Source organism: Helicoverpa zea, chromosome 26 (assembly GCF_022581195.2).
Source record: "Helicoverpa zea isolate HzStark_Cry1AcR chromosome 26, ilHelZeax1.1, whole genome shotgun sequence".
NCBI classification, from domain to species: domain Eukaryota; kingdom Metazoa; phylum Arthropoda; class Insecta; order Lepidoptera; family Noctuidae; genus Helicoverpa; species Helicoverpa zea.
The window spans coordinates 3,343,558-3,362,331 of record NC_061477.1 but is presented as its reverse complement, the minus strand read 5'-3'; the positions used below and the strand labels follow the sequence as shown (position 1 = coordinate 3,362,331).

The window sequence follows — 18,774 nt, the reverse complement described above, 5'->3', positions numbered from 1 at the left end:
AACACAAAATAGATGACTTTAGAAAACTGTGACTATAGAGATTGTATGAAGGATTATATTAAGTAGGGAAGTGAATTGTATTTTCCCATAAGTTCAAAATTAAATAACTGGCTTACGTCTGCATTTTAGCTCATTTATCTTAAGAACTACAATAAGAAGAGGCTCATAGCCTTCTGCCATGCTTACATCCATCTATTTGACACTCAAGGAGTTCTCGCCAATCAGAGCAGTAGTTCCTGAGATTAGTGCATTCATTCATTCAAGCTAACAAACTCTACAGTTTCATAGTACGAATTGCAGCCTAGCAATTTCCCGTTAAAATAAAACTAGAACCATTTCCACACTGAACGTCTAGTTTTAAAGGCCTCGTCATCATTAATTTAATATCCAAGCGACATTCACGATTCCAAGATGTCTGCCTATTTTAGTTCGTAATACTCGCTTCCTGGAGAAAGCAATAAAAACAAGTAGTACCGTGACAAACATACCGACAATACCATTTACGTTTACCCATAGTATTACAAAGATAGCCAAATCCGTCCGTTACACGGAAGTTGCGCACGAGTTTTGGCGCCAGCCGGAAGGGCCGCCATTTTGTTTGGAACATTTTTAACTGCGCAATGAATGATGGCTGTTATTATTTTGAATTTGGAACGGGAATGTTACGTTTTATGTTCGTGCATAAATCAATTTTTATTTGGTTGAAAGGATGCACTTTTTTGCAGTTGGTTTAAATATGGAGTTTGATACTTTTGCTATTGCTGGGGAGTTTGTTGCGCCACTTCTTCTTCCCAGCAAAAACACATAGGAAGTGGTGAAGGGTGGGCGTTTTGGGGGCTGTCTTTTGTAATTTTTTTTTTTTTTGACGTTCGAAAAGTGCTGTTTTGCAGCCAAGTTTGAATAAATGACTTTTGATTTTGATTTTGATTTTGATTGATTGATATAGGTTAGGTTTTGCAATATGTCAGTATTTTTACGATAGTATGAACTAAGACGGATGTTCTTTTGAATTTTAATTATGAATTTAGCGGTCAGATAATTGCAGTATCCGGTTTTTCATATAAGGAAAGTTCCGCATTGTAGTAATATTCTTAAAAAGGATAACTATACTCATGAAACCATTAAAAAAAGTTTACCTACATCTGAACCAGTCATAAGGATATAATAAAATAGAAGTTGCTTTACAGAATGTAGTTACAAATTTTCTGATTTGACTGCTGCTTTTTTATCTGGGTGAGCGAAGTACTTCCTGCGGTACTCCGGCAAAATCATAGGCTAAAAGATAGTTAAATAGAAAGAAGATGTATGTACTTACTGTCAGGAGTAACTTTACACTCCAATGTGACGTTCTCTCCGGCTTTCACTTCATAATGCTTGGGAGGGGTCTCTATCACAGCCTTTATCTTCTGAGGTTGAGGTTCTGAAAGAAATACAACAATTTTATAGGTTTGTTGAATTTGTTTATCATCTTCAGAGCTCACGCACACTACAACAGACAGTTTTAGTCGGCCGATAGTTGATTTGGGCTCAGTAATCAGTTGAAAAGTAGAAGCTGACCTTAAACAACATGTAGCGACAAAAGACATGATATGCCAGGTATCTGATATAGTGGATGTATATGTCATGGATAGACCGAATTTAGCAGAAAAAGGAGACTATAATTTCCAGTCGTGTCGGTTGACCGTCTCATCGGGCTATGAGAGTGAAATAATAGAAAATGCACCTGTGTTTGCGCAAATGCTTGTGCACGTCCTGTGCTGCTGGCTGATTTCCCTAAGTGAGAACAGCCGCTATGCCTGACAATCGGCTAGGACTCCATTATTATTATATTATTGATGATATATACTAGTGTTATTTACCTGAATTGTCCGTATCGTTCATGGTTTCATCGTCAGTGGCTTCATCTCCTAGTAGCGGGTCATCGTAAATGTCATCTATCGCTTCTCGCCGCTGCATCGAGTGGCCTTCTGTAAATAAAGAAATAAATCGTAAATATATTATGTAAGAGTAGCCTTTCATGTGAAGTAATATACAGGTAAATTAATTGTTAAGGCGAGGTTATGACGGTGTGTGATAGTGACGCCCATAAATGTATCTTCAGAGTGCTGATTCCGAGTTTTGACAGCATTCGCAATTCGATACGTAATTATAAGTCTATTGAAATAAAGAGTCGTATGCTACGTCACATGATTTAGATATTACTTCTTCTTTCATTTTGCCGGTTAATAATGATTACACTCGCAAAAGTGAGCTCAAGTGTAATACGACCGAGTACCGATGACAGTCTTTATTAAATAAACAATTCTAAGATTAGTGCCACGTGATCCAATGGTATGATAATATTCGCATCGAAAAAATTAACTTGCAAAACTCGCACTAGGCACTCTGGTCTACTCGCTCTAGCAAACAGTAGCAAACCACGAACAAAAAGAACAATGTCAGGTTTCGGCCCAACCAATCAACTTTTAAAACTAAATTCTCACGGACACAAAGTTCTTTACTACAACAATTTAAATATAAAATACTAACTTCTTATAAAATATTTAATTGTTATCTAGAACTTTTCAAAAAAAAAATCTTTTTAATAAGTAATTATTTTGTTTATCGAGTTCAGGTTTTCGTTTTAATAATTGGGAATAATTTGGTTTTGAGAAGTTCAATGCAAAAGTGGAAAACATAGAAAAGTTTCTGACATTAAACTACACAAAAAACTGTAAGAATTTTCACTGTACATGAAATATCTTTATTGAGCCTAAGTTACATGGACGTCTGACATTGTTCTTTCTGAATATATTCGCGAAATTACAACTCTTGTGTGCGACAAAATTCTAGCTCTTATGAAGACTCATGCCGTCGTCGCGTACGCAACATTTATTGGTTCAAACAAACTTGCGCGAACAATTTTGTTGGTATCTCTCCATCTCTCTTGAAAAAACCAAGGCACATAAAAGTAACTAACTTATCTATCCACCTAAGTTTATAGTAATACCTAGTTCTCCTCAATTTATGCATAATGGAATTATTCCTTTCCAAAACAAATGAAAACTATTTGTACAAATATAAGAAAAAGCATTTGAAAACTCCATGGTGGCCCAATGAAGTGATTCGGTGCTAAGTAAAACCTATTTCAGTTTACACGCAGTAGTTATTTGAGACTGGTATTGGTAAATAGATGTGGTGTGGTCTAAGTTATAAGTTGGAATTATTTAAGTTAAAATTAATTGAATATTAAGTTAAATGGAAAAAACAGACTGCTGTGGATAAGTTAAGGTAAAACCGATGCTTCATGGAAATAGTAATATAACAAATTTTGATTTCTATTTATTAGGAAAAAAGAACAGTTACCACAAAATGTCTACGGGTTAAATGGATGAGTACAGAGAGGTATTGATAAAGTTGTCTTATTAGTAATCAAGTTGAGTTTTACATCAAGAATCTAAGACTTTTGTGATAGAATGAAAAATGTTAAAAATAATTATAATCGCCTACATCTTATAACTTGTTGCACACCTCACTTCGCATTTAACTAGCAATAGTTCTAAAATTGTATTCCAATTGAATTCCGTTTGCTTTACCATTTAGGGAACAGCATGTTACAATACAAGACACACAGACAAACAGATATACAACTCTATGCCGACATCTGCCGGTAGTAAAGACATTATCTTAAGAAATACGGACATATTTAGCAATATATTAGATGTAACTTTAAAGGGAATAAATATGAATTTAGTAGCACGGTTAACTGTGATTTTGTTTCAATAGGTGTATTATTAAAATTATTTAAAACTAGCTTTTGCCCGCAACTTCGTTCGCGTGGAATAGTGACTACCAGCAGCTTTTTGATTTGACCAATAGATGGCGCTATATGTCCGGAATAATTTTTTTTTTTTTTTTTTGTAATAAAAGCTATCTTATGTCCTTTCTCAAGTTTCAAACTATGTCTGTACCAAATTTCACACAAATCGGTTCAGTAGTTTAGGCGTGAAGAAAAGACAGACAGACAGACAGACAGACAGAGTTACTTTCGCATTTATAATATTAGTTTGGATGATGATGATGATGTCCTCCTAGACGTTTCCGTCGACGGCGACACCCTGGCATATATCGGCAGTTTGGTTTCGGTCATGGGCTCATACATGATCATCATCATTTTAAATAATTTTAATAATACATCTATTGAAACAAAATCACAGTTAACTTAGCTACTAAATCCATATTTATTAATTAAAATAGAACGTATTTTACACAGTCATGGAAATTGCACGCATGTTTATTGTTCCACCAGAGTCCTGATAAAACTAATCCGCGCATCCGGATGAAAACTAACCTCTAACGGTCTTTCCTTAGACTCTTGACTCTCTATATATGTATCAACATTTCATTAAAATCGGTTATGTAGTTTTGGCGTGAAAGCACGACAAACAGACAGACAGAGTTACTCTCTTATTTAATATGCTGATTAATCCCTCCAGTTAAATAACCGTGAAGTTGTTAATACACTATATTTACCTAACATCAAACGACATTTAAGGAAGCACCCACAATGTAATTACGGGCGAAACCGGGGCATATCAATTAGTCTTATTAACGGACGGACGGACAGTTTTGCTGCAGTAGATTATAGGTCAGTACTAACATCTGTTTTATTAACCCAGTGTGGTATGTGGCTATTTAAGAGCGGATTAAGCTGGTCTTTATTTGCCTAGCCTTTTCCCAACTATGTTGGATTGTCTTGCAGTCTAAGCGAATGTTATGGTTATGTACCAGTATTTTACGTGGAGCGACTGCCTATCTGACCCTCTCAATCTCAACCCTGTTGCCTGAGCAACCTAGAAGTTTTTGGTGAGACTGATTGTCATTTTTTTTTGGCTTCTGACTACCCATACGAAAGTTAAAGAGGTACGAATGATAGCTGGCACCTATGATATCATGATAGTCAACCATAACGTCATACATACATGGTCCTTACTGTGAATTTGTGTGCCATACTTTTATGTTACTCGGGATGAATATAGCTTTCCAACAGTGAAATAATTTTTCAAATACGTTTAATACATTGTCTCGGAGCCTTAGGGTACAAACAAACACACAAACAAAAAAAATCCTGTTTTATATTAGTAAGATTTCATCCACCACTTTCAAAGTCGATTCAATTAATATACAAAGGTATACTCCTGTCGTGCCTACAGGGTCCATGGTGAATACTAATGGGGTTCCATGGCAAGCAAGACAACGTGTCGAGTTTATACTTGCCATGTCGATGACAGGCATGGTAATTGAGGATTTAGCTGTGAAATTGTGGTGGTTTGTTGTAGTTTTTTGGGAGATGTGGCGAAATTACAAAAGCTGTATGGTAATATATAAAGGTGCATGGGATAATTTGAGAAATTTTCAATATGAGTTGAATATAGTTTTAACAGACTGGTATGTGGTTGGTAGATAAGTAATTAAATTACCTACTATCGTTATGCTTATTTAGCATTGTTAAGCTACACTAGAATTCAGAGAGCTGGTGGATAATTTTATGTAGATATTTGGGATAAAAAAAAACTTGTCTTAATCCTCTCCTTTAATATTTTAACAAAATTCTACAAAAGCGGCTGACGACTGGCGGCTTTAATAATCTACTTATAGTTTTATAAACACTTTGTATTGTGTTTTTATCAAACATTCATACTTTGAAATATTTTCTTCCGGTATTCAATATTTTGCATTATACAGGTAGAAATGAGTAAAAAGTTTAGTAAATAACGTTTAACTTTCAAATGCACTGACACAACTAGAGTAGATACCTATTTACATATTCCATTCACAATACGCAATTCAATCAGTATGGAAATAATTCATTTTATTACAAGTCTAGTTACACACCGTCTGTGGTTCCGCTTATTTTAAACTCCGGTCATGTACGTCACAACATGAGCGTATCCTTTATTAATGATGAGACAGTTTCCTGGTTTTCATACATTTTGTATTTAAAATCACAATGTAAATAAGCACTAGAAAGTCGCTAGACCAATGGCAGACACTACTTTTGAGTTAACTGGTATTGTCTTGAACTACCATCATCATCTGCCTAGCCTTTTCTCAACTATGTTGGGGTCGTCTTCCAGTCTAACCGGATACAGCTGAGCGTTACCAAGTATCAGCGTTTACCAAGGAGCGACTACTTATTTGACCTTCGCAACCCAGTTACCCGGGCAACCCAAAACCCCTAGGTAAGACTGAAAGAATAGAAGAGTTTCTTTTCTTTAGAACTAAAAGTAGAATTAAAAAAACTTTTGCAATCAATATCTCAACTTTTGAAATCTTTCAGGCAAACGATCTTTCAAAACAGAGAAATAATTGATGACTGGTGTAATGACTCTATAGACCGAGATCCGAGCCTAACATTTCGTTAACATTTTCATCAGAACATTATCCCACGTCCCAACAAAATTAAAGGACGCATTCTCAGTAACCATTTAAAAAACAAAAGATCAGCCAACTAACACACAAAACCACATACATCAGTCGCGAAATAATTGCAACGAATAATTAAAAAGGCCATTCAGACGAATTTGTTAGTCCATGACCTAATTTGCTATAGAGTATATACGAATTAAACAATGGCGGACATAAATATGGCGGATATTAATGGCGGATTATCACGGCAGCGTCGTTTATTTAATGGCTAATAATTTATAGCGTCTGTATTGGAAATCTGAAAATGTAATTGTATTTGGGTGGATTGACCTGGAATTTTGTATTTGGGTCAAACGGATTCAGAGTTATTTTTGCGTTTATGCAATAAAATTTGCATGATCTTTTTATTTAAGTATCTCGTCACTATTGTCAATGTCAATGGCCTGTAGGTATATTATTCATAACTTCCTCATTAATCATCAATCTTTTTCTTCGTGAAAACTTTATGAAAACCTGTGGTATGTATCCATCGTACCTACTTTCTTTACTTTTTATACTAGATTTTGTTATGCACAAATATCATTATTTGTTTTTATACGCGCTAATTTCAAGATTAACTAAACCTGTTACAAAATAACCTATTAGAATAGTCTCAACAAAAAGCTACAAGTATACATGAAAAGCTTTATGTATACTTAATTACCTAATGTAAGACAATAGGAATCCCAGATATTTTCATTGTTTTTCTATAATTGCTTCAACCAAAATCTTTTATCTAATAAATTTATGGTTTTGACCCCAAAAGCTCAGTTCATGATTGTCCATAACCAAAGGTTATTAAGTTCATACATATTGCTTATTCTATGGCGTCCTAACATAATGCGCTGAAAACTGTACTTTTGACGATATTTCATGTCATTACATAATGTTGGGGTAATTAAATGTAATAGAGATATACATATTGCCTGAGATTTTATGGTCGATAATGGGTCGAGTCGTAAGTATTATTATTTGAATTTGCTCAGTAGTATTGCATTATCTGGCTAGAATTTAACTTATTGGGGTCGGTTTTCAGTCTAATTGGACGCAGCTATTTACCAGTGTTTTACATAGAGCGACATGCCTATTATGACCTCCTCAACCCAATTACAAGACCAACCCGATACCTCTTGATAAGTTTGCTCAGTCTTACTGACTTCTGACTACTCATAACGACAACCAAAGATGTTCAAATGACGGCCGGGACCCACCAATTTAACGTACCTTCTGAAACACGGAGGAACTCGTCATGACAAGTTGGTCACCCATCCATGGACCGACCATAGGTTGCTTAAACTTATGATCGACACCTGTGGCTGATATTTAGCCACGAGCCCCTTAAAATATAGCAGTCTGACTACCAAAAGCTATTCCCTTGACTAACGTCTAAATATAACGCCCTGTCAAATCGCAGCCGGGCAGTTAAAGTAGACATGACTGCAATAATATCTAATAATACTGTTGAAATTATTTAAACAGCTGTACGTGAATCATGGATTATGTAAATAAACTCTTGAAGATGTGTCTGTATGTGTAAGCCCTTTAGAATACCCTCACACTGTCGACTAAACAGTTGACCCGATAGTTGGCTAACATTTTTTTAAGCAAATCTTGTTTTCAATCAAAGATTTCAACCAGTATGATAACGGCTAAATACCTCATCTTTGTAATGTACGTACTACCATTCATCTTCATACTGATTTATGAGCCCAAACGAACTATCGGCCGACTAAAAGTTTGCAGTGTGCGTACTTTTAGATTGATCAGATTACTGTACCTACGGCGATTATCACACTGCCCCGCATGATGCAGCGTAGCGCGTGGATGCGTTTTTTTCTGTTGCTTGTAAAATATCTCCTTTTGTATGGAAAACACGCATAGTCCAACACACTGAACACACACAAATGCATCCATGCGCGTTCATGCGGATCACGCGCATACACGCGGAGAAACACGCACCCCCGCGCGTAGGTGCGGGGCGAGACGCAAGGTATGGCACACTGAATCCCGCAGTGCCGCGCGTGATTTTGAATGGGCGTGACGTGTATATTTGAAAATGGAACTCGATGAGAGCCGCTGTGCGTGAATTTACAAAACGCACCTACGCGCTCGAGTGCGCAAAAAACCGGCACGATGATGCAGATCTGCACTCCCGCAGGAACGCGCGTAGGTGCGTCGACACGCAAGATGCAGCGTGATGCGGGGCAGTGTGAAGATCACCTACATACTTTGATGCAAAAGAGTTTAATCTATCTCTGTTACAAATTGTTTCTAAATCGGATGAGCGTCTTTTTACGTTGTCGTAGAATTGGAAAACTTACATAAGCATTTGTAATAAGAGTATTATTTAGGATTTGGATCTAAATAAATGTTAATTTTATAGTTTAAAAGGTGCTCCCCACAGTTTCACTCGTGTCCCGAGATAATACTTTCCAAACTCGGATAAATAAGATAGGTACCAAATTTTATTAAAATAAGTTCATTAATTATGACGTCAAAGCGAGACTTTTAGATAACTTTAACGAGCTGGATTTAATTATTATTTAAGCTCTAATAAAGATGTAATTCTAGCCATGAATATCGTATAAAAGCTAAAGCAATAACTCAACATAGATGCACGAACACAAACCCGACCACTTCAACACGAAAATATTCCCTACAATAATAAAAATGCTTCTAAAAACCGTTCACGTTTCAATCTTAGATCATTTAATCAACAGGAGATGCCACTGCCATACCATGCCTCTTCTCCTCTGAAATGGGCACGAGATGACTACAACGGTCATGCTTGTGTGTATGTCAAGTGACGTTTAAGCACGTGTTTATCAATTTTGTAGCATTTTATCAATTAAAAAGCCCTTTTTTCACCCGAAGGCTTCTGCTTCACATAGAATTGTAACAACGACTGCTACTGACTACTGAGTAACATTTAGTCCCCTCCTCGTCGAAGAATAGAGCTTTACGCCCTTCTAGGCACGGTGGTGTAATACCGCTGATTTCCCGAATCAGGGCTACTTTGTGATATTTTATAAAACCCATGTAATCAAAAGCTGTTGAGCCACAAAACTCGCAGGTTAAAATAGCGGAAACCACAAAAGGGGGTAAGAAGAGCCGATCGAAACCAAACCAGGTTTTGAGAAGGCAGGGTCCCAAGGTCGACACGTGCGACAAGGATGGTTTCGTCAAGGTCGAGAAGAGGAAGAAAAAGAAACCTCCTTGTCTGCACCATTCTACGAAGGTTGAGGAGGTCGTAGAATATCTACGCGTCAAAACCAACTGGACCTTGAGGGTCGAGAGGTTGGAACCGCGTCACAACACGAATTTTAACTCGTTCGTGGTGCGTGTTCCGACACAAGGTCTCGAGAAGATCCTTAAGGAGGATTTTTGGCCGAAGGGTGTTCTGTATCGCCGGTTTCGTGGCCGGCTACGTGACACCAGTCAGCGAAACACGACGCCGACACATCGTGTGCATTAGTTTTTAAGAATATTTTTTATGTATTTATAGTATGTTTAAGTTTTTATAGATATAGTGTTGTATATATATACTGATATGGTGATTTTTTATGTATTAGTTTATAAGTATTGTAATGTACGATACATGTGTATTTGTATTTGTATGGGCCCTAGTTGCCTGAAATAATGGAATAAATAAATAAAAAGTCTATGAGTTTGAAATTACTATTTATTTTGCCTCACCTCATAGACACAGCCAGACTCATTAAGCTCAAGGCGTTTCCATCTATTTAAATGCTCTAAGATTTCAACGCATTAGTTCACGTCCTTACTCATATAAATCTCCTTTAAGAAGTGGGAAAAAGGTCACCAGTTTACCATGACCTCCCCTGCTCCCCTCCTCGTTGAAGAATAGAGCAATAATCGGGGGAATTTCAGTGTTGTACCAGGGTCTATGTTAGCTGGTCTTAGCTGTGCGCGGGGACTTTGACATGGTAATAAATTGGGGCTGCAAGGTGCTGTGGTTTTCGAAATAGTCGATAGAAATGTTAGCTTTTGAAGTTTTTTTTGGATAGTCGAAACTTGTTTTTTAATCCTTTTTACTTTGGGAAAGTTGGGAATGTACTTTCATTTACGTATTTTTGATGATTTTCAATAAAGAAAAAATAAATTGCAGCGTTCAATCTGGATAGGAAAAACTAGACTGTCTGTGTACATTCAAATATGTTTAGTAGTTTTACAGCTGAACACATATATTAATTACAGCTGAAAATGTTGTAAGTATACAAAGTTTCCTGACCTTCCCTTTTAAGCCAGCATCTTAAATATTCTCATATTAATGTCTTTTGGCAAACAAAACAAGACATACTCTAACAAGAACTTCTAACGACGTTATTCCGTAAATAACATCATGAAAATTTCCTCTCTATTATCGAACTATCGCTATCGAATCTCGAGAGTACCTTACAAGAGCCAAGTTCAACAAACCGACTCCTGCGCACGTCATCACATAATCTTGTTCCTTTATCGTATTTTATGTGTATTCTGTGTTTTATTTATAGTGGGTGGAGGTAAGCTAGGATTGGCGAAGATATTGTTAAGTTTTTGAAACTATATCTTAAGAATAGGAATCTTTTATTTGTATGAAACACGGGGACACAGATGTTACATTGGTTCATATAATGTTCTGCATGTTTCGCCGTAACATCGGCATATACATATGAATAAAAAAGATATTTAACACAACATTATAATTAGGTAAACCCAATAAACCTTTAAAATATCAAAGAAAAAATATTTTTGTCATTTCACTGAACCAGTTTAGGGATTTGTTCAATTCACTAGATTTGTTTAGGAAAAAGGTAAAATCGTGTTTTTATTTTAACATCCTCCGTGATTTGATCAAATCCCTTAGGGAATTGATCAAATCCCCGTTTTTATCATATCCCTGCGACATATATATGTTAATGTATGTAATATGTTTTTATCAGGGAAATGACATTGAAGCACTTCAGTCAAGTTTTCTATAACAATTTCACTGGAACTATGTGATCACTTGTTTGTTATCCCTCTTGGTCTAGTGACTTAGACTACTGTGCACGGGGTCTCACGAAACAGCCCGAAGTTGGTAAGTTGGTGCAAGAGCACAATAGCGACACTATCACGCACATCCTGATCTCTCTCCGGTGGTGTCGGATTACCGTTCCATCGCGTTATGCGAGTGAAGGATTAGACAGTGCACAGGTGCACTCTGTCTGTGCAAATGCTTGTGCATAACATGTCCTGCACAACTGGCTAATCTCCTTGCAGAATTGCTGCCGTGACCGACAATTGGTTTGCAATATTATTATCTGCCTAGCTTTTAAAGAGAACTTATGTAGTTGCGGGCAAAATCTAGTTTACTTAACTATGAAATCTAACCTTCACCTAAAACCATATTATAAGCAAGTAGAGCGATCAAACACAACGGGTTGATTCCTAGCGAGCTGGCACCTACCTCTATCAGTTCATGTCAAATATTGATATATGGTGTTGTGGTACAAGATATAAGCAGAAGCGGTTTTGAAAAATAACTTGAAAGAAGAAGGAGAAACATAATAGCTTTGGAATAACTTTATAACTTGAATCGTACTTAAATCCTGTCTTATGTAAATTTTCATTTAAGCCAAAAGAGAATTATTTCCCCTACCGTGATAAAATGTAGCCAAAATTGTGTCTTTCCATTGGTAAAAGAATTTTCGGTTGGTCCCGAGATCTCACAAACTTTAATATATCAAAAAGCCTGCACATTTAGGTGCATTCATTTTGCAATTGATGATTCTCTTGATATTATTTTTATACCATTTAAAAATCGCTGTCGCTTATGACTATGCCACGTGTCCAACAGGTGTAGATGGAACAAATAAAATACTCGCTATGTCGCTTGCTTACCTATCCTACTTGAGACAGCTCTACTGACACGCTATTAAAACTTCGAGTACATGCAAACAGAAAATATTGCTTTTTTGTTTTTATTACTTTCTTGGATAGTACGAACCTCATTGGTGCTATGGTTACCATGTCAGACTGCGAAACAGAGAGACCCTTGTTGGATTCTCGGTACGGTCAAAACTTTGAGTCATGAGTATGCTTTTGGGGTAGGGTCTGGATGACATAATAGGTATTCATTGTTAACACCCATAAATACTAGCTATTTGTGGATCTTTGGGCTACACACTATTATTAAAATACATTATATAAGGCTTCACAAGCACGCAGATTCTTTTCTTGATTAATAGAAAGGATGTTATGTATGTGTAGGATGTACCACGGAAATCACCTACTGATTAAAATTATTAAGGGCCCTTGTGTATATTATTAATTACGTACGTAATAAAACGCAATAATCACGGTATTCACTCATAAAATTAAGTGCACTTCAATGTAAGTATTAATGATGTGGCCAGATTCTACCAAAAAGCTAGCATGTTCTCGCACAAATATTCCAATTTTCACATTTGATGTTTTCTGGAGCGAATAGACCATTTTTCTTTATTTTTAACGATGGCAAAATGATCCCTCCCGCTGTGGATTAGCAGCGGTGAGGGAGTGTCGGGCTCTTACTGACTAAAACCCATCGTGTTCCTTCGTAGGCCTTTTATATACCAGGGCCGCGCTAACAATCCCGCAGCCCCGAGAACGAGTAGACCAGAAGAAACATTTGTGTACGACACAGTCCCGTAAACCGGTGAAATCATGCCATTATATTAAATCGGCAATTACCAACATGTCTGCCAATACGGGACTACTCATTAAGTCTCACAATACAGCATTTCATAGAAAAACGCCTAAATTGTGTCGAATACCATAAAGTTTTATGTATTACAGTAAAATGCCCATAAATATCCGGCTGATATAAGGAAGTGGCCGATATTCCGACATATTTGGGACAAGCATACATACATTAAGTTTATGGTGATTTTTGGAATTGCTCGTTCATTGGGTAAAGTTGCTTTGTTAGTCTAGTCATGTGGTTAGAAGTCTTAGGTACTACAGATCGTAGATCCTAGGTTTGAGTTTCATATGTATCAAAGTTAGACAGCTACTACATACATATTTAAATAGCTTTTGTATATATATATTTTTACCTGACAGAGTGATTTTCTAAAATGCGAGAGTATTTGTAATTCTACACAAATAAGGCTGAAAAGTTTATTTAGTTGGTTTAAAGGGCCAATTTCAGGAACTACTACTTCTATTTGTAAAATTCTTTCAATTTCAAGTTGTTCATTTTATCATCATCATCATCAGCCTATCGCAGTCCACTGCTGGACATAGGCCTCTCCAAGTGCACGCCACTGAGATCGATTTTCGGCTGTTGTTGTTGTTGTTGTTTTTTATTGTTGTTGTTTATTGTTAAATTGTTAAATTTTAAATTTTTAAATGAACAGTTGTTCATTTAGCGATACAATTTTTATCCGGGTGCGCGAAGTAACGGGTTGAAACTAGTTGACAAATAATTCGCAAAAAAACTTTCTTTCAGTATTGCAATAAACTTGTTTCAACTTTATGTTTTAATAATATATTATCTTCTTCGGTTTTTCATATCAGTTTAAATATCCCCATGACTAATTATCAAGTCATTAAGAGCAAAATATCGCACGGTTTTATATAAACAGGAAGCTCAAAGAATTTGTAATCATTAGTAATAATTATTAACTATCTTTGAGTCATCGGCTATTACAGTTCAGATAACAGCTAGGTGTCAAAGATGAGATAACGGTTAAGATCATTAGTTGATCTGCTAATTATAATTAGTAAGTATATAACCTACCTATTTCTTAATTATATTGGGGTAGGTTTATAGCAAGTTTATAGTCTGCACACGGAAGCATCTAGATTCTAGTTACCCCGATCTATTGATTTGACTTATAAAGAATTTGACATGTCTTCTATGGGATCCGTGTTTGGGAAGACACGATAAACAGGCGGGCTCTGGTTTTCATTTGAACAGCTTTAGCAATCGTAGTGAAAAGCCAGGAAATCTGACAACCAGACTTAGCTATCCAGTAACTGGGTTGAGGAGGTCAGACAGGCAGTCGTTCCATGTAAAACAGTGGTATAGGTACTGAAAAGCCGACCCAAAATTAGTTGTGAACAGGATAATCAGTATGATAAGGTAAAAATACTATGTACTTAATAAGAATCTCTGTATGGGTCTAAGGTTGGTTGTAAGAAAACCCAATTCTGGGTAAGGCTCGCTATCGTACATAAACTTTATTTATTCCTTGTGTATTTATTGTTAAGTGTGCAATGAAGAATAATAATAAGACCTTAAAAATTGTTGGTCATAACCCCTTCCTTTATACCTAGCTTCCTCTAGCTTTCAGCATCAAATGTCAAGATAAACAAAATACTCCGACACTTCCTCGATGATCTCATACAATTTCTTGGTATAAACTAAACTAATTATAAATAGAGAAATATTTCTATAGCAATGTCAGCTTTTATGATCATCATTTCCTCTGTGACTGAGACGAATAGGCGATATTTTAATTGATTCTCTGTAAGATTTTGTCATTTACAAATTATTTAAATAGGTACCTTAAAATTATACTCCTGATTTATAACTACTAATATTATACAGCTGAAAAGTTTACCTGTTTGAACCCATTTATCTCAGGAACTACGGGTCCGATTTCAAATATTCTTTTAATGTTAGATAGGTCATTTATCGCGGAAGGCTAACAGTTGCTTTTTATCCACGTGCGCGAAGCAGTTCTCTGCATATAGATTGCAAATTGAAATCGTAGATGTAAATTCGACAATTTTAATTGATATTCATGACTAAACCTAACAACGGGGCCCACGATGGGGCCCTTTCGTTCTTACATCATATTCTGACGTCACAATCTGCCATCAGACCTATTATTAGAAAACTAATAATCTAAAACGAAACAGCTTTGAGGGACGGAAATAAAAATGACGATGGGAGTGACAATCAGCCTGATTGAATACGAAATTAGCACTTCCGTAGGAAGGTACGTGTCACAGATATTTTTGAATATACAAACTTACAAATTACTTATACACTGTTGCGCTTACTATTAATTTATTTCGAAAAAATATGTATGATGTAAGCGACAGGATCCTATAAATATTGTAAACGCGATAGTTTGGATATGCATATAAAAATATGAATGAATGAATGTTTGCTCCTCTGTACCTAATGTTAATGCATAAACTACAATATAGATTTTGATAAAACTTGCCAGTAAAATAGCTTATATTATATCAGAACTTTTTGTATAAAAAGTGGACGCGGGTCGCGGGTTAAACCTACACCATAAAACAATCTTTCATTAAGTCTATTTAACTTCACCATGAACTCTGAAACTGTTCAATGAATTTTCATAAGGCTTTCAACCACAATTCAATAAATTAAATAACGTAAATAGTTTATATATTATTTACATTAGGTAATGGATACTAAGTGAGTACAAATATTTTTTTTTTCTTAAAGACAGTTAATAACATCGATTAATTACAAAAAATAGCTTTCTTCTAATACCATAGCTGTAAACTAATCCAATGGAAAAACTACAATAATACCAAAATATTCCGCACCCATTTTCCTCCAATAATTTATTATCAATAATTCTTTATGCGAAATACATTAAGTGTTGTCATAAAGTTTCTCTTTTCCATGAAATTGGCCAGTTGACATAATTACCTGAGTTTCATTGACCTAATTCTATCATGAGGCCAGTGAAGGCTCGTTTGCATTAGGCTAGTAAATGGTTCAGTTATCACTGGCTTGCGAATATCGCTGTGCATCGTAAAAAATTGATATATTATATGACTGTGAACTGCAATCAACTAGAAGAAGTCAAAATAGATTTTAGGCACTAATTTATTAGGATAATTTTTCAGTTTTATAATGCTTATCGACCACACACTTCCTGTCAGTAATTAGGGAGGTACACATTGGCTTAGCAACACAGAAACCATTTACCTACCTAATATCTTTTCATAAATGTATGTGGCGATTAAATTACCTGCCTACCAATTTGTGTTCTAGTACTCTACCGCCAACTATCCTGTAAACTCGATCTAAATGGAGCATAAATAAATTAGTTCTGCAAAAAATATAAGTAAAATAGTGATGATCTATTACTATTTGCATAATCGACTAATTCTTTATCGAATTAAATTGTAATTAAGTATAGCTAATGTTAATTAGTTTTTAGCGTGGGTGATTATTTTGCTAATCTAGCTATAAGGAAGGTCATATCGTGTTCATATAATTAAAATTACAAAATGCATTTTTTATAAATTAAATGCATTATGTTTGGACCTTGTAGTAGTCATTTATTAAATAATTTTAAAGTAGTGCATCTTCATAATTGAACATTTTTGTTTACTTTTTAATTATTGATATACCTAACTAGAAAAATAAATGAACCAAGAATAAGAAATCATAAAAATCACTACTGTAGATCAGTGCAGTCTGAACTGAAACTGAATTACAGTTAAGATCCGTCTGACGACCTCGATGGCGCAATGGTCGCCATGCCGGACTGCCGATCTTGAGGTCCCGGGTTCGATTCTCGGTTGGGTCGACAATTGTGTGATGAGCATGCTCGTGGCCGTGGTCTGGGTGTTATGATATGTATTTATAAATATGTATATATGTAGCTATATGTAGTTTATCAGTTGTGTTAGCACCCATAACACAAGTTAATTAATAACTTACCATGGGGCTAACCGACCGTGTGTGAAAAAGTGTCCGGACATTATTATTTATTATCCAATTTCCATTTCACACTACTGCTTAACACTTCTAAGAAAACAGTTCCAAACACTTACTAAGAACTTCCATTAAGAAAGCTTCTTCTAAACAATAAAAAGTAAATAGCACTAATTCCCATCTCGTCATTAATGCGACCCATATTCTAGCACTTTCTCCCACTTTCTGTCATGACGTCACAATCCAATATGGCTGCGGGAATTATCCCGAGCGCGTCCTTCATTTTATTACGAGTGGTGACAAATATTTTGTTTGCAAAGTTGGTATTTCCAGGCGTATATTTTCAAGGAATTAATGAGAATATTTTGTGTGTGTGGTTTAGGTGTCAGATAGACTGTGAAAGGTTTTAATTTATGATTTTTTGGTGCCTAAAGTGGCACTGACGTATTTTGTATTTCAAACTTTGGTTTTGCAGTCTATGCCTACCTACTCTATAGTACCTAAGAATAAACAAAATTGAACTGTCTGATTGTAATTTCGAATGCATTATGAATATATACAGAGCACTTATACATATAATAATATAACAAAAAAACTATTTTCTTCTCTGAAACGGCTGAATCGATTTTAACTGAACTTCCATTGGAAGATGTGGCAAGAAGAAGCTTGGGCAATTTTTTATCCGAGTGCGAAAAGTAGTTTCCATTGGAAGCGCGTGTGACGTGTAACGTGCAATTTATATAAAATTATGGAATATTTAATTTGATTACACTAATGCTAATGACGATTAATAATACATTGAACTATCTAGCTCAATAGACATGAAGTCAAGGCTGAATTTAATTAGTCTGCACATAACGACTCCCCATTGAAATAACCCAGACAGCTGACAGCTTTTTCATATAATAAATGAACCTATCCCTAGATCTAGGACTTAGATCATAGGGTATTCTAGATCTACATTACAAGTCTCTATGGGCAGGGGTGGTGAACCTATGGCACGCGCATGCCCATGGTACCATACAGAAAAAAATTTGGACAAGCCATAATATAGTATCTGAAAGATATCAAAGTAAACAGTTGCTCTAAGAAAATGGGTATTAGTATCCCCCGATATTATCTTACAAAGGATCTACTTTCCAAATGCGGATAAAATAGAGCCTATTTTATTTAGGGACTTTTTAATTGTGTCAATTCGTTTTTTAGTATGACTTGAAGGCACGCCAATATGTCATTTGTTTTTATTTAATTTAAACGCCAGTCAATGTTGTCATTCCAAGGGATGGTCAAAGTTGACCATCCCTTGGAATGACTTCATTTGTTTTATTATGCTGTCCACAGAAAAATAGTGTTCTAGACTTCATAAAATATATGGGGGACGATAATGGTATGTCCTAGTTAGAAATTGTTAGGTATCCTATATAGGGACTGTTTTATGGGTTAACCGTAATTGTTATGACTCGAATGAGATATGAATGCGGTTATAGATAGTAGTAGCTTCTAATCTTTATTATTTTTTTCTAAAGTCGCTTTTTCACGCAAATGCCACAGAATTTGGTACACCGCTTTTCAGTATCTAATAGGAATTATACATTTTGAAATTAGAACTACTTGAATTATATATAATATATTATATGTATACTTTT

General features: G+C 35.6%; 1 protein-coding gene across 1 annotated transcript in view; it reads right to left on the bottom strand.

Annotated features, from left to right (window-relative positions):
* The window catches only part of LOC124642925 (neural cell adhesion molecule 1-like), a 156,967-nt gene that overhangs the window by 10,432 nt on the left and 127,761 nt on the right, over positions 1-18,774 (bottom strand). The window contains exons 3-4 of the mRNA XM_047181683.1: positions 1,860-1,967; positions 1,316-1,420 (exon numbers count right to left, since the gene is read on the bottom strand). Of these exons, the coding sequence (XP_047037639.1) occupies positions 1,316-1,420; positions 1,860-1,967 (213 nt within the window). The remainder of the gene's footprint in view (positions 1-1,315; positions 1,421-1,859; positions 1,968-18,774) is intronic.